General features: G+C 38.0%; 1 protein-coding gene across 1 annotated transcript in view; it reads left to right on the top strand.

The window, feature by feature from the left end:
- Positions 1–15958, top strand: part of LOC129722063 (peptidylglycine alpha-hydroxylating monooxygenase) — a 38362-nt gene extending 22404 nt beyond the window's left edge. Inside the window, exons 5-7 of the mRNA XM_055675285.1 lie at positions 9448–9499; positions 9570–9908; positions 14328–15958. Of these exons, the coding sequence (XP_055531260.1) occupies positions 9448–9499; positions 9570–9908; positions 14328–14496 (560 nt within the window). The 3' untranslated portion in view covers positions 14497–15958. The remainder of the gene's footprint in view (positions 1–9447; positions 9500–9569; positions 9909–14327) is intronic.
- Positions 15959–16258: the final 300 nt, after the last annotated feature.

Below are 16258 nucleotides of genomic sequence, written 5' to 3' on the forward strand. Positions count from 1 at the left end.
TTGTTCTTTTTTCCTTGTTGTGGGTTATGGAAAATGACAAAAAATGGTTAAATAGATAGGGTAAGCAGTAGCGCATATTTCAATCAGTCGAAGAAAACAGCCCTCAAACTCGTGAATTTTGATCAATATCTACAATTTCAATGATGGAAATGAAAACTTTGATTGTCTAGCTGTCTTACGAATACAATAAATACCGTTAATCACAAAGAAATCTGTGAACAAATATCATTCAAAACAAATCGACCTATATTGCAGCCATTCAGGAACCACTTCGGGTGCTGCAAGAAACGCCTGCAAAACAGATGGAAACTGCTTAAGGGGTTATATACCTTTTTGGGCGAGAAAAATAAGGGAAGTTTGAATCTATTTTTAAGTGCATAGCACCATTTTCATTGCATCAAAGGGGTATTTTTCTGAAAGTACAGTTTATCAACAATAAAAAAAATACGTTTGATTTCGAGATATACGAATTATTACTGGAGTAATGGCCGTTTCCCAGAAACGCTATTTTTTTGCAGAGGCTTGCGGTGATCCTGATAGAGACTCAGCGGGTCAACCGAAATCAAAAAACTCATATTATTTCATTAGTTTAGAAGTGTGCCGGGTCCTTGAACGATCGCTTTTATGAGTATTTTGTTTTCAGTGCAAATGGGAACGTTTTTCCCAAAAAATGCACGTTTTGAGCGCTAAAAATTGCATTAACAATTTTTTTGCGGCAAAATGTAACTGTATGTTCCAAAAAGCGATCGTTCAAGGATCGGCGAATTTGATGACGAAAATTTAAAAAAAAAAAGATGAAGGAAATCGGTTCAGTAGTTTTCCCGCAATCAGGATCACGGCAAAGTCATTTTTCGGAAAACACTATTCCGAGATAATCGCGTGTAAAGTTTCAAATTTAGCTTATGCGGCCGTGGCGAGACGCGCTGCAAATCGCTCTAACTTTCTTCCTATTGCTCAGATCTTTATGAAAATTTGTGAAAATGTTCTCAAGATGCTGTATTTGAAAGTAATACAAAATTTTTTTTTTGGTTTTTTGAAAACTAAAAAGGTATATAACCCCTTAAAATAGGTTCGGGGTGATTGGAATAGTGTCCCTCGATTGGTAACTTTAATTGATTATTGTTAAAGTTTGCTAACTTTGTTTAACAATCTGAAAACAAGTTCTGACAGAGAAAAAGATAGAGAATAGATTGATATACTTCTATTTGAATTTTACCCAACACTTTTCGAGTATTTCACCTCAATACACAGGCGGTTCCTAAAGCTGCTTAGAAAATGTTCCGTACCCTACATTGGCAGATTTACAATTTGACAAAATAAAATCTGAAAAAAAGCTTCAATGATTGTAAAACCAGTGAGTAACAGTAATTATGAAATTACATAAGAGCAGTGGTGAACACCACCACTTGAAAATTTAGCGACGCTAATCGTTAATCCGCTAACTGGAAAATTTAGCCCGATAATCGCTAAACGCTAAACGCTAAACGCTAAATCCATATTAGAGGAACTTTCGCTAATCGCTAACTTAATAATACATAGATTGTCATATGGATATTTTTATTGCTCATAAAAACAAACGGACATAATTACTTTTAAGTGCTATTTATAATAAGAGGTTCAAAATTCACAAAACAGTCATACTTGAGAATTTTGTAAAAATGAGGAGCAACAAAAGTAATTCTGATTGTATGTAATACAAATGTTTTTAAAATCTCAAATATTATCTGATTGGAAAAAGTAGAACCGAAATTGCGCATGACAATAGGCAGAAATTATTGGCACTTCAAAAATTTAATCTAGATCACCTTGAGCTTGTTCTCCAGAATGTTCCTGTAACTCATACGATAAATCGAACCCCATTTTAGAGTAAAAAAAAACTGACTTGCACTTGTGTCGTAAGGAAAGGAATTCTACACACTTAAAATTTATTACCGGGTCTCGGTAATTTTTGCCGAGAACGGCACCACTTAGGGGTCGGTTGAAAAATTAATGACAGCTGTCACATTTTTTTCGTAAATCTCGGTTCAACCTAACTGAAATTTCGGCGCAAAATATAACCGAGCTATCACTACCGAGATTACGAATGTTTTGTGCTGAAATTTTAGTTAGGTGAACCGAGATTTACGAGAAAATGTGACAGCTGTCATTATTTTTTTAACCGAGCACTCACCGAGCAAAAATGACCGAGACCCGGCAATAAATTTTAAGTGTGTAGACAATTATGGCAACCAAATTTGTTCGTATGAAACATTTGTTCCAAAAATAACTTTTGCAGTAAGGTATGTTCATCATTTGAAGCCATCAGCGACCCACAGTTCTTGAAAACCATTATTTTTCTACAAAAAAAATGAAAAAATTGGCCAAAATGACGAAAATACCCAACTTGAAAACGGTAATTTTCATTTAATAGTCTTGTTAATTTTGAAACCTATCTAAGTAAAGCAGAAGGGTAAAAGTGAGTGAACTTTTCTTTATAAAATTGAGGTTCAAAAATATTGAACTCTTACTTTGAGTGATTTTGTTCCTAGAAGAATATTGAGATATCTACAGTTTTGTTTAGATTATCAGTTCAAGCGGGTTTCTAATTGTTGGGGTCTGTTTTTTCATCAATAATGTAGTCAGTGTTTTTTGTTCACATATGCCGTCAATGTTTAAAATACACATTTTTTCCATGCTCGCGAATGTTCTCAATAATTTAAGAGCAGATTTCGTTAGCGATGAACGGCAATAAATACAGCCAAATGCTCACTTCTCTAGCTTTTGCATTTTTAGTTGCATTTTCAATCAAATGAATATTATTATAATTGCTTGCAAAAAATAGCACCCGATCCCTGATTCTCCGGCAGGCTGGCCAGATCTACGCAGTTCTCCGTAAACCTACGCTTTTGTTTTACTTCTCCGGATATGCGAATCCGTAGATAAAATCTACTTCCTTACTTACTTATTGGTCCGTGTCCGCCGGTCCGGCATAACAAATGGATAAAACTAGAGATCTCCACTGTGGACGGTTGCCTGCATGGCTTTCACCTGTCGCCAGGACAGGTTTTCGTCGACTGCCCGGATGTTGTTGACTAAGCTGCGTCGCCATGAGCCGCTTCTGCCTCTTCTGCGTTATCCTTGCGGATTCCAGTCGAATGCCTCTTTGCAGATCTCGTTCGCTCCTTCTCTCAAGGTGTGTCTTCCACCTACGCTCTCGAATTTCTGTCGCTATCGGCCGTTGACTACCATTTACGATGGATCTCCTCGTTGGATATCTAGTTGTCAGGCCACCAGGCAGCGATTAACAAATACCTGCAGTTATTGCATTGTCTCCGCTGAGACGCATCACGTTCCGCAGGCGTACAGCAATACAGATTTAACCCTCTAGTGCCCAGTGCCGCCTTTAGACGGTCTTCAGTTAAACCTCTAAAAAGCTTCAATAAGAACTGAAAATTTTTTATAAAGCTTCATAGTGATTTTTTCGAAGTCCGTCTTAAAACTAATTTGGCCATTAGAGGGTTAACGTTTGAGTTTATGATTCGGGTTTTCGTATGTAAAGTGAACCTGCAAAGGCACCCCTGGCGTTCCTGATCCGCGTGACAATATCAGCTTTGGTACCACCGTCAGGTGTTGTTTGGATACGAAGGTATTGATAAACGTCCATCTGCTCAATCTGTTGTTCCGCTACCGTGAAGTTGGGAAGATTTTCAGTGTTCATTACCATAGAATTAGTATTACTTAGTAGCTACATTGACTGAGAGACCTGCTACCTGGGAGCACTCGGAGGGGTCATCTAACTTGCTCCACATATCGTTTTGGCGTTGTGCCAGCAAGACAATGTCGTCGGCTAGCTCGAGGTCATTTGGGCGCTCCATTATTAGAGGATTCCAAGGCAATCTTCGATTTGGTCTACAGTCAATCGCTCCAACTTATATCTCGTGCATTACGATGAGAAACAGCAGCGGTGATAAAATGCAGCCCTGTCTAACACACAATAGTGAAATTTAAGGTCGGGCAAGAGCAAGACATACCACGTGGACAGATTTTTAACGATTTTAATCCCCCCCCTCCCCCTCTGTGGACAACTGCCCATATAAATTCTAAAAAAATTGTATGGACCGTGGACATTAGCCAACCCCCCCCCCCCCCCCCCTCAAAGCTGTCCACGTGGTATGTGGATAGCCCCAAAATAATACAGAGCAACGTGATGTTGAGTTGAGTTGAGATGAGTCAGCTTTGAGCATCAATGGAATGCAGTCTATCCGTGGCGCTTTGTTAGACTTCTTACTACTGAGTGCCGCTTCAATTTCATCTAACGATGGCGCTTCGGAGTTTATGCGATTGATGCGACAAACTGTTGGCGTCATAAGCTGCTGGTTTTATTGGTCGGGCATTTGCTTTGGTTCGCTCTCCAAGTTTCATCCGAAATCCACTCCCTCCGTTCGCTGCGCACTTTGCTGACGGTTTCACCACCGTCACATTCATTATTGGTTTCCACTGCATCAGGGCCGTTTGTGCTCCTGGGCTCAGTAAGTATCCATCATGTCCTGTGTTCGCCTGTACCCGACCAACGGACCTTTGCTGGCTTAAAATATGCGGGATCTACCGTTCCCCCTACTCTGTTGGCGCAAGCAACCAAAGTTGCGCACCCCAGCCGGCACTACGTAGAGGTAGGGATAGGAGCTAACGACCAAATTTGACATAACCTTTTTCACTGCCACCCAAGCGCGCATATGTTCTCTCGTGAGCATCGCCACGGTTTCAAAACCATAGAGAACTATTACTGTAATAAGGGTTTTGTACAACGTCAGTTTTCGTGCGGTGCCGATCAAAGCATCCTTTCTAAGTAGACCCAATTTCCAGTTTGAATACCTCGTTGGATCTCCTTTATTGTCGGCGGTTACCAGAGATCCGCAGTAAACGAACTCATTTACTACTTCGAGTTCATCGCTGTTCATGATCACCGTTTTCTGAGGTGAATGTTGGTTTCTCTCGAGCCTCTCCCCTTTCACAGACTTGGTTTTCCACGCATTAATTTCTAGTCCAACCCTCCTAGCATCCACAGATTGTTTCTGCCATCGCAAAGTTTCTCGTAACAACATCGTCGTCTGCGAAGCCTACGAGTAGCCTACCTTTGCTGACAGTCGTGCCCCTCTTTTCGTATCCCCTCGTCGGATTGATCCCTAAAGAGCAACCCTCTGCGCGCTTCACCGATACGCACGAATAATACATTACTCGATCCAAGGTCGCTTTTATAAGTCGTGTTTGATTATCCGGAAAACCGGGAAAACTATAGTCGTGCATTATTTGCATAGCTGATCTCGATCGGCTGTATCATACGCTGCCTTGAAGTCCACAAAGACGTGATGTGTGGGCACGTTGTACTCCCGACATTCTTGAAAGATCTGCCGGAGTGTGAATATTTGTTCCGTAGTAGCGAGTGTTTGTGTGAAGCCCGCTTGGTACTACCCTACGAATCCTTTTGCTAGTGGAGAAAGACGTTCATCCGGTAGTCTCTCTTCTTAGTTCTCCTTCTTAACCGGAAATAGTTGGAAAATTCACGATTCTGTCCTCCTGCTGACGTTTCTTTTTCCTCAGAATCGTGGTCAACTCATTTCGAGCTTATCGATATTCAAACACCTTCTCTCTTAGGTCTGTGAAATAAACTTTACTTCCCTGCCCTGCTAGTCGTTGCCATCCATGGTGAGATTGGTCTAGTTGTCCATCACCACCGCCACGTCGCGATTCGCCGGGAAAATCGACTTGACCATCTTATTCAACCGCTGTCGCTGCGTCATTGCCTGCAGCTCTGAGACCAGTGGATGGGACTGCCGCTTCCTGCATGTATGTCCATGTTCTCCAGATACTTTTTCACTGTTTTAGAGCATGCACCAATCTCTCGGCCAAGGGCACGCAGCGATTTAGCCACCTTTTCCTCGGTATTCCTCTTCAGCATCCTTTGAAGCTTCTTGTCGCTTAGGGTCGTTGGCCGTCCGAAACCGGGCTTTCTTTCGATGCTCTGATCGTTGTCCAATAGTGTCAAAATGTTGTAGATGCCAGAACCGGCATACCCGGCGTCCACAAAGGGCCGCACGATGTTCGTTTTTGACGCGGCGGGTTACCGTTCTTTGAACGCGCACAATTCTGAACGGAGTAGCTTCACTTTTTTCGCCATCACAGTTAGAGTTTGACTGATAAAGCTGTCAATTTTTTTTAGGCTAACTCATGGGTAACTATGATTGATGATGCATGAGTAATTTCGTCAGTACGATTAAAGGTAAACCCATGAAAAATCGGCAATTTTTGTCCATTGTTTTTACCACAAACGTTATTCGACAAATGCAATTTTGCTATATAAATTTGTTAAAAACAGAGACAGTGATGGCCCAAACAGAATGGATATGTTTGCGTTGCGTTGAGGCCTTGAATGACAAATCTTACGATACTGCGAATGAAAATTCAAATAATCGGACGAGTTAAACAGTTTGTTTTGGAAAGTCTTCGGGTTTGACGCCGGGAGTGCTTTCTACGGAGTAGTTTCAAGCCGAAGTTCATTTTGAAGGTTGTATAATAAGGGAAATAATTTAAGCAGGCAAAATTCTGTCAATTTTTAAATGGCCAATACTTCACGAAAAATGAATCAATTCTGACAAAACAGGTTTCATTTTACTGGAAAACTGTCCTAGTTTCCTAGTATTACGTGAGAACTGGACGTGACCAAGGGTCACTGGAAATGTTTCGGATTTCCGGAGTGTGTGTCAAAGTGTACATTTTTGCAACGCGTAGAACTTTTTCTGACATTCTGTTTCACTTAGGTTTATATGTTGTCAATAAATCAGAATTTATTTCGGGTTTATTGGTAGCCAAAGATTGAAAATTCGCCAAGGAATCATCGAGGTATGAATTCATTAAGTATGGGTTTGGCGGTTTTTCCCTGTTGGGTACTATATTTCTTTGAGCTTGCAGTACTTTAGCAGAATTCAATCGAGCATTGTGGGTGGGTAGGTCTTATTAAACCAAGCAACTTTGCAAACTTGCGTTTGAAAATTTATCTGGATTAACATTTGAAAAGGTCAGATTATTTTCACGCGGATTTTCTCTAAATGGTTATTTATGCAGATTTTCGAATTATCGTGGTATTTTGCGCGAATTTTTGAATTAAAGCGGTTTATCAAGCGGATTTCTGAATTAACAAGGTTTTTTCACGAGGCCTAACTGTATTTGAATCTTTTCTTATGAATCAATATATCTTAGTGAAAATTATCTGAACTTTCCTTCAAAAATATAAAAATGAGTTTAGGATCCTACTCCGACAAAAATATAATTGTAAAAACAAAAAATGTTTTTAGAAAATATAGGTGATCTCAGATTTTTTTGAATGAAGTATTTTAGATAGACAATTTAGTTGCCTAAAACGTTCCATGCGTTGCAAAAATGTACACTTTGACACACACTCTTGAAATCCGAAACATTTTCGGTGTAGGTTGGTCACACCAAGTTCCCAAGTAATACTAGTATAATACTGTTCTCCAGTAAAATCAAACCGGTTTTCAAAATTGATTCATTTTTCGTAAAGTTCTGGCCATTTAAAATTCGAGAGAATTTTTTTATCTCAATTATTTTGTCTACCCCCTGTATAAATCAAGATATTTTTTTGGCGCAACAATTTCGTTGATTTGGATTTTTAGTGGAACTAAAAATTGTTTGTTGGGTAACAGATACTTTAAACTCAAACAGTTCCAAGTTAAACTAAACAATTACCAGAGAAATACCAATAGACTGCCACTATGCATGTTCATCATATTATAAGAGTTAGCAAGCCAAAGAAAATGAATTTTATTACAATTTCGTATCATTGCTTTTTATGAGATGGTGCAAAAAGTTTGGATATTTTTTTAAACTTCTCCAGTACTAAGTTGTCGAGTTCATCTGTTCTCAGGAAGCTAAAATTATAAGTACCTTTTTAGTTACCATTATTTCTCAGAAACTCAGTGACACCTGGGGCGAACCTTCACACCACCCCCAACAATGCTAAATCTTGTCGAATAGCAGCACCCAACAAATACCTAGCGACAAAAGCAACTCCTGGGGTAGGGGAGGGGAGGTCTCATTCTTTTGGGTCTCCTCCAGTAACCAGCCGCACTGACTTGTGCTCACCCTGCTCACCCTTAAAATATCGATAATTATCGTTAACGTCAAGAAATTAACGATAATATCGATGTCCTGCATCTATCGATATTATCGATAAGTATCGATAATTTTCCCATCAGTAGTTGTATAAGGAGGTGGCAATACACTAACAACATTGATAAACTGAGCAGCATTACCACTACGCACACGATTGCTCCAGCAGAAAAAAGCCCAAAGTCCAAAACGTGAACAAAGTTACCAGTATCTGTCAAAAAAGTGAGGTTAAACAGATTTTGTGCCATGGTCTTTTGCTTGCTTAACAGAAGACGCCGGATTTTCATATAGCGAGAGAAGACTTAATGCACGAATCAGGAGTTTGAGCGCCAAGAATTCAAGCGCTCTTCAATAAGGACAAGCAGAAAACTTAAAAAATACCCAGGCTGCCATTCTGCGCATAGTTGTCCTAGTTTCTATAGCATTTTCTATAAATATGGCCCAGTACATAGTTCAAGGTTACAGATGTTGTTTTGAATTGCTTACAATTTAGGGTTGTGTGTTTTAATAGGAGTTGTTTCAGCCTATGAAAAAATGAAATTAATTCTAGGTAGTCTGTTCAATGTATAGATTATTTACACGAGTTTATAATACCGAATTATTACAAAATATTCTTTAGCGGAACGTTTGGAACGTTCAATCAAAAACAATATTTGAACATCATCTTAGCTACTGGTTCAATTTGGATTTCACCTATTACGGATCAGAAGCGCACAGTTTAGCAGTTTAAAAATATCGGATTATCTTATTAATCTGTATTATCTTATTAAACTGTAATAACGAACTAAAAAACAGGCAATAAAAAATAACCTTTGGTTTCATCAAAAGTTTGTCAGGGCAAAAAGCTAACTAGTTAAAATGGAGCCAACAACATCCAACAAACTTCTAAACTGTTACGGATTCTATTTTGTAACGGTTTTTTAAGCTTTCACTAGAAGTACTCTCTTAGTGCAAATAAAACGGAGTCTAGAAACAAAAAAAAAAACGTCCCTCAATATGTGTCAGTCACGAAGTTCAGCTTTTAGCTCCTGAAAAGTTTTTCCCGCTAGCGTAGCTTGTAAAAACGTGATTGGGCTGATAGTCACGCTCATTTCCCAGAAACCATTTTGTTAGTTCGAGCGGAATCGTTGCACGTCTGATTGTGATTGTCTTGTGAAAAGCATCCACCTGTTCAATTCTGTTTCGAAAAATACGTCATGGGATGAGTCGAAATTTGATTTGCACTCAAACACAAAATAGATACAGCTTTTTGATAATGGAAAACATTTTCATTTGTTGACACAGATGGTACGAGCAGTGACGACTCGGGAATATTCTTGCACTACACGTTGAAACCGTAAGTTTATGCTGCCATTTACTTTTGATGACTTTATGTGTTGCAATTTAAACTTTTCCTCTGCTCCTAGAATGCACAAACAGGCGGGAGTCCTACTGCTCGGGACCGGTGGTTACATTCCACCGATGAAGATCGAACACATGGAAACGGTATGCGACATCCGTGAGAACAAAACCATTTACCCGTTTGCGTACCGGACGCATACGCACAGTTTAGGCAAGGTCGTGTCTGGCTACCGAGTGCGAGCTGATGAAGCCGGTCAAGACCATTGGACACTTCTGGGTAAACGTGACCCACTGACACCACAGATGTTCTATCCAGTGGAGAATACCGAACCAATCCGCTACAAGGACCGCATGGCGGCCCGCTGTACGATGGAGAGCAATAAGAAAATCGTCACCAATATTGGGTAAGCTTTAATATAGTGTCACAGTGCGTCTTGAACTGTCCTACAGATCAGACGTTTTTTCGGTTGCTTGTGGACTGGTCTTTGACTGCCTATAGCTTCAAAGTTTGTGTTTTGTCAGTGTGTCTTTTAAAGACTACCTGAAAGTTATTTCCCATCAGTCTTTCTCAAGACTACCTACTTTTGAAACCTCGCATCGCTGCGGGGAGGAAAAGAGAGGCATCTCTTTCTGACACTTCGAGTGTCTGTAGTGACAATCCTTTTGATATTTTGCTTGAGCATGAAGCTGGTGAAATGGAAGTTACCAATAATGAAACTATACAAAATATAAAATCTTTAAAAAAGGAGAAAGTTCCACCTATTGTGGTAACTATTTCTTCTGAATTTAATACATTCAAAAAGGAACTTTCAACGTTTGTTTCTGACGTTAAAGTTACCTATCAAATTGGCCTTAGAGGTGAATGCCGCTTATTAGCCGACTCAGTAAAGGGTCGTGATCGTCTTGTTCAGTATTTAACTGACAAGATGTACAATTTTTTTACATATGACACCAAGAACGCCAAGCCGTTCAAGGTTGTCTTGAAAGGTCTCACCAACGATCAAACCGTTGATGAGATCAAACTTACTTTAACAGAATTACTTGGCATAGCCCCTACCCAAATAATTCTAATGAAACAAAAATCACGAGGCGAAAACAGTCAGAGAACTGGAATTTCCCTTGTTAATTATTTAATTCATTTTAACCGCAATGAGGTTAACAACTTAAAATTTTTTGAAAAAGCACATGCTTTGTATAATGTGCGTGTAAAGTGGGAAATTTATAGTAAGTATGGCGGAGGTGAAAAGCATATCACCCAATGCCGTACTTGCCAACGTTATGGCCATGGTTCCAAATTCTGTAACATGGACCAAAAATGTCTTAATTGTGGAGACTCTTCTCACAAAAAGGACACATGTCCTGTGAAAGAGAGTAAAAATTTTCGCTGTGCGAATTGTAACGGCAACCATATGTCAAATTTTTATCAATGCCCAGTCCGTTTAGCAATTGTTAAGGCAAGGCAAGGTAAACAAAATTCAATTTCTCAATTAAAACCAACTTCAAAACAAAATTCTCCAAGCGTACCAGTGACGCATAGTTTACCTACTCCTTTGCATACCCGTTTAACATATGCACAGGTTACAGGTAGTTCGAACATTATACCGCCTAGTGTTGGTAGTTCGAAAATGACCGTTAATATGGGTAAGCAAAACACGCTAGAAAATAATTGTACACCTATTACTCCAGCTAATATTGCTGCCGAAAATATTTTTTACTAATGTCAACTGCCTGGGGCCTATTACGGCAGGTGAACTTTCTTTTTTGCAACAGGCAATGTTCGATCTTATGAACGCCATGTTGCAGGCAAAATCAATGTTTGAAGCCATTCAAATAGGCACAAATTTTACTATTAAAAAATTTTTCTAATTTAAAATTTAGCAATGATTTTGAATAAAACAATTAAAATATTAAATTGGAATGCTCGCTCATTGAAGGCCAATGAGAATGAGCTTTTTAATTTTTTAACAGTAAATAATGTGCATATTGCAATTATTACTGAAACATTTTTGAAACCTAACATAAAATTAAAATATGATCCCAATTACGTGGTTCATAGATATGATAGGATTCAGGGTTCCGGCGGTGGAGTTGCAATTGTTATTCATCGCCGAATCAAACATCGTGCTCTTCCCCATCTTGAGACGAAAGTTATTGAAACTTTGGGAATTGAAGTTCAAACTGAACTTGGGATTTTATTTATTGCCGCAGCATATTTACCATTTCAATGCACACGCGAGCTCAAAAATTATTTTAAAGGTGATTTACAAAAACTCACCAGAAATCGTTCGAAATTTTTCATAATCGGCGATTTTAACGCTAAACATCGTTCATGGAATAATTCTCAAAGTAATTCCAATGGCAAAATTTTATTCAATGATTGTTCTTCAGGATACTATTCTATTTTGTCTCCGAATAGTCCTACATGCTTTTCTTCTGTAAGAAACCCTTCAACAATTGATTTGGTGCTGACAGATCAAAGTCATGTATGTAGTGATTTGATCACACATGCTGACTTTGATTCTGACCATCTTCCAATAACTTTTTCTCTATCACATGAATCAGTTTTAAACCCTATGAGCTCTGTTTTTAATTATAACAAGGCTAATTGGGAAAGATACAAAACTCATATTGAGAGAAATTTCAATAATGAGCTTGATTTGCAAAACGAAGTGAATATTGATTCCGCTTTGGAAGCATTAAAATGTGCAATTGTTGATGCCAGGAATTATTCTGTTCCAAAGGCTCAAGTGAAATTTGATTCATCAAAAATTGACGAAAATCTTCAACTTCTTATTCGTTTGAAAAATGTCCGCAGACGTCAATATCAACGTTCTCGTGACCCTGTTTTTAAAACTATTTATAAAGATTTACAGAAAGAGATTAAACATAGATTTACTCTTCTGAGAAATCAAAATTTTGAGACTAAAGTTGAAAAATTGAAACCATATTCAAAACCATTTTGGAAGCTGTCGAAGATTCTTAAGAAACCTTCAAAGCCTATTCCAGTTTTAAAAGATGGTGAACGTTTTCTTGTATCCAATGAACAAAAGGCTCAAAGACTTGCTCAGCAGTTTGAGAGTGTTCATAACTCAAATTTGAATTTTGTGAGTCCAATTGAAAATGAAGTCACACGTCAATTTGATTTAATTTCTTCCCAGAATTTTTTACCTGCAGAAATAATTGATACTAACTTGATTGAGATTAAATCAATTATTAAAAATTTCAAAAATATGAAAGCACCTGGTGACGATGGAATCTTTAATATACTAATCAAACATCTCCCTGAGAGCACAATGGAATTTTTAGTGAAAATTTTCAATTGCTGCTTCAAAATTGCATATTTTCCCAAATTATGGAAAAATGCAAAAATTACTCCCATTTTAAAACCGAATAAGAACCCAGCTGAAGTTTCAAGTTATCGACCAATCAGTTTGCTTTCTTCAATAAGTAAACTGTTTGAGAGAATTATTCTTAACAGAATGATGTCACACATCAACGAAAATTCAATTTTCGCAAATGAACAGTTTGGATTTCGCCATGGGCATTCCACAACTCATCAATTGCTCAGAGTTACTAATATGATACGAGCTAACAAATCTGAAAGTTATTCCACTGGAGCTGCTCTTTTAGACATAGAAAAAGCATTCGACAGTGTTTGGCATGAAGGTTTGATTGCGAAACTGCAAACTTTTAATTTTCCAATTTTCCTAATCAAAATTTTAAAAAATTATCTTACTGATCGAACTCTGCAGGTTGTCTATCAGAATTCAAAATCTGATAGATTTCCTGTCAGAGCAGGTGTACCTCAAGGTTCAGTCTTGGGTCCAGTCCTGTACAACATATTCACTTCAGATCTTCCTGATTTGCCTCCAGGATGCACAAAGTCATTGTTCTGCGATGACACAAGCATTTCCGTAAAAGGAAAAAGTCTTCGTGTCATATGCAGTCGATTGCAGAAAAGTTTAGATATTTTTTCTTCCTACTTGCAAAAGTGGAAAATCTCCCCCAATGCTTCTAAAACTCAAATGATAATTTTTCCGCATAAGCCTAGGGCTTCTTTCCTCAAGCCAAACAATAATCACGTTGTCAAGATGAATGGGGTTATTTTAAGTTGGTCCGACAAGGTTAAGTACTTGGGACTGATTTATGATAAAAAACTTATTTTCAAAGAGCACATTGAGAGTATACAAGCCAAGTGCATCAAATATACGAGATGTTTATATCCTCTCATTAACAGGAATTCTAAACTTTGTTTAAAGAACAAACTTTTGATTTACAAACAAATTTTTAGACCAGCAATGCTTTATGCTGTACCGATCTGGTCAAGTTGCTGTTCAACAAGGAAGAAAACGCTCCAAAGGATTCATAATAAAATTCTGAAAATGATTTTGAAGCGTCCTCCTTGGTTTGGTACACTCGAATTACATAGACTTACTGGTGTTGAACCATTAGAAGCTATGTCAAATAAAATTATTAACAATTTTCGACAAAAATCGTTGCAATCCTCAATTGCTACGATAAGCTCTCTTTATAGCCAATAAGTTAGCAATTAAGTTAGTTGTAAGTTTACTTCCCCTTTTCTGACAAGTAGGTTTAAATCCCTACGAATGATAAGTTCTAATTGCGAAAGCAAACAAATCCTAACAATTAAAATTACAAATTTCTAACAGTGTTGAGAAGTCACCATTTGTGATTGGACACACATACTCATTATTTACTAATATTTATCATAAATACTTAAGCTACTAACAAATCCCCCCTTTAAAAAAAAAAATTAATATAGTGCCTGTCGTATTATTTTATAACTTCATAAAAACCTACAGCGCAACCAACAATGATGAAATGTGCAACTTCTACTTAATGTACTACGTTGAGAATAGTGAACCCCTGCAGATGAAGTACTGCTTCAGCAATGGACCTCCGTACTTCTACTGGCACAACAAGGACGCCGAGCTCAACAACATTCCCGATTACGAGGCAAGCCATCTGTAAAATGGAATTTTGAATTTAGATTCCAGTGTAAAAAGTCCCACTGGCATTGAGCATCACGAAATGACGACCGTGTATCCTATTCACCGGCTGCTAAATCTATACTATTTCCCTATACCACAAATGACGTGCAGTTCAATTTTAGCTCTACTCTTACGACAAGGAAAAATCAAACTTTCGAACCATATCAGCAAAGAAAAACAAAACGTTTTAAACAATGGCAGCTCGAATGTCTTATCACATGGAATCTGAACGTTTTAAGGACAAACATTCATTATAGTCTAGTCACAAAGCACTGCTACTGGCAAAATGGGAACATATTCACAGAAAAAAAAAACTATTTATTGTCAATCTAATCTGCAATCCTTTTGTTTTCACTTACCCCCCGTAAGCTCAATTTTTAGTTGTTCGCCAAGTGCGTGTCCGTGCACGTACTGAAATAAAGCAACAAATTAAAGTAGAACCGATGGTACAACTATACTATGCTAGCTGTGAAACGACAGTTATCGCGTTGACGTTTGGATTAATGGATGATGGTAGTAGAGAATGTTGCGATTTTTTATATATTTATCTGAATCGTTTAGGATTACAATTGTTTCAACTTAATAAACCAACAGTGCTGTGAAATAGAAAGACGTTGTCAGGAATTGTTGAGTACTTATTGTGAAAACTTTCGTTAACTTTAAAGCACAAAAAAATCACTCCTGTTTCTCTGGACTTCTCTATCTCTCTTTGTAAATAACTCATGCATATTATATCATGACTGGTTCAATTATATAGCCGAGATTTTATGGTCGCCAACCGGGTGGAGAATATATATCGCTAGTAACTGATGAGAAAAAATGAAAAATGAAATGTATGAGAAAAAAGGTTCAAAAAAAATAATACTGGGAACATAGAAAAAATCACCTTAGACAGTCTGAAGCTTCTAGACGGCTTGTCCTGCGCGTCCCGGAACAACACAGTGAATATAATTCAAATTGCAAAGCAAATCAAACCTCTCCGAAGATCGTCTGGAAGCAGGAGACGGAAGGGAAGCATCACACAATTCAATGATAGATTATAAACTATAGTAGAATGAATTCCCTCTGCAGTGGTATACATCTTAAATAGTAACTCCTCCACGCAATAGCAAATTTGTATGAGAATAATAACTAAAGCGCAGAGGTTCCTTCATTCCTCTGGGCCTGAAATGATTGTAACATAATTGACTGTTGTGCAACGTGAAATAACACTCTTACAAAAAAAAAAAAAGAAAGGATAGTATCTACTGTTGAGACATGGATAGCGCAGGTGTGGAGCCGATGCAGAAACTGAAACTCGCATCGGGTCGAAATTTAGTCTCTTTCGCGGGAAGGTGTGTGTAGTTTGGCGCATACATATAATATTATATACATACTGAAAACATGAATACCGTATATATATATATGAAACACAATAAAAGATCTAGTATTCATATTCATAACTGTAGGGGCGTTTCACTTTAAATTCCGACACATGAGAACTTCCAAAATAATGCGCATCCATTCCTACCTATGAACATTTTGATTCCTTTGGTGTAGTGTACTGCAAGTTTCAACCCAGTTTAATGAAAGGGAACAGATTTAAAGAATTAAAATTAATCGGGTGTCTTGCAAGTTTTGAAACAAACAACAATCTGATAAACAGGGTTTGTGTGAAAGCAGTTCAAGCCGCTCGCAGCCCAAAGAACCGAAGCCATGACTTTCCCGGTCGATGGAACTGTCTTCACCTTATTTATTTGCTT

This window comes from Wyeomyia smithii, chromosome 2 (genome assembly GCF_029784165.1).
Source record: "Wyeomyia smithii strain HCP4-BCI-WySm-NY-G18 chromosome 2, ASM2978416v1, whole genome shotgun sequence".
NCBI lineage: Eukaryota > Metazoa > Arthropoda > Insecta > Diptera > Culicidae > Wyeomyia > Wyeomyia smithii.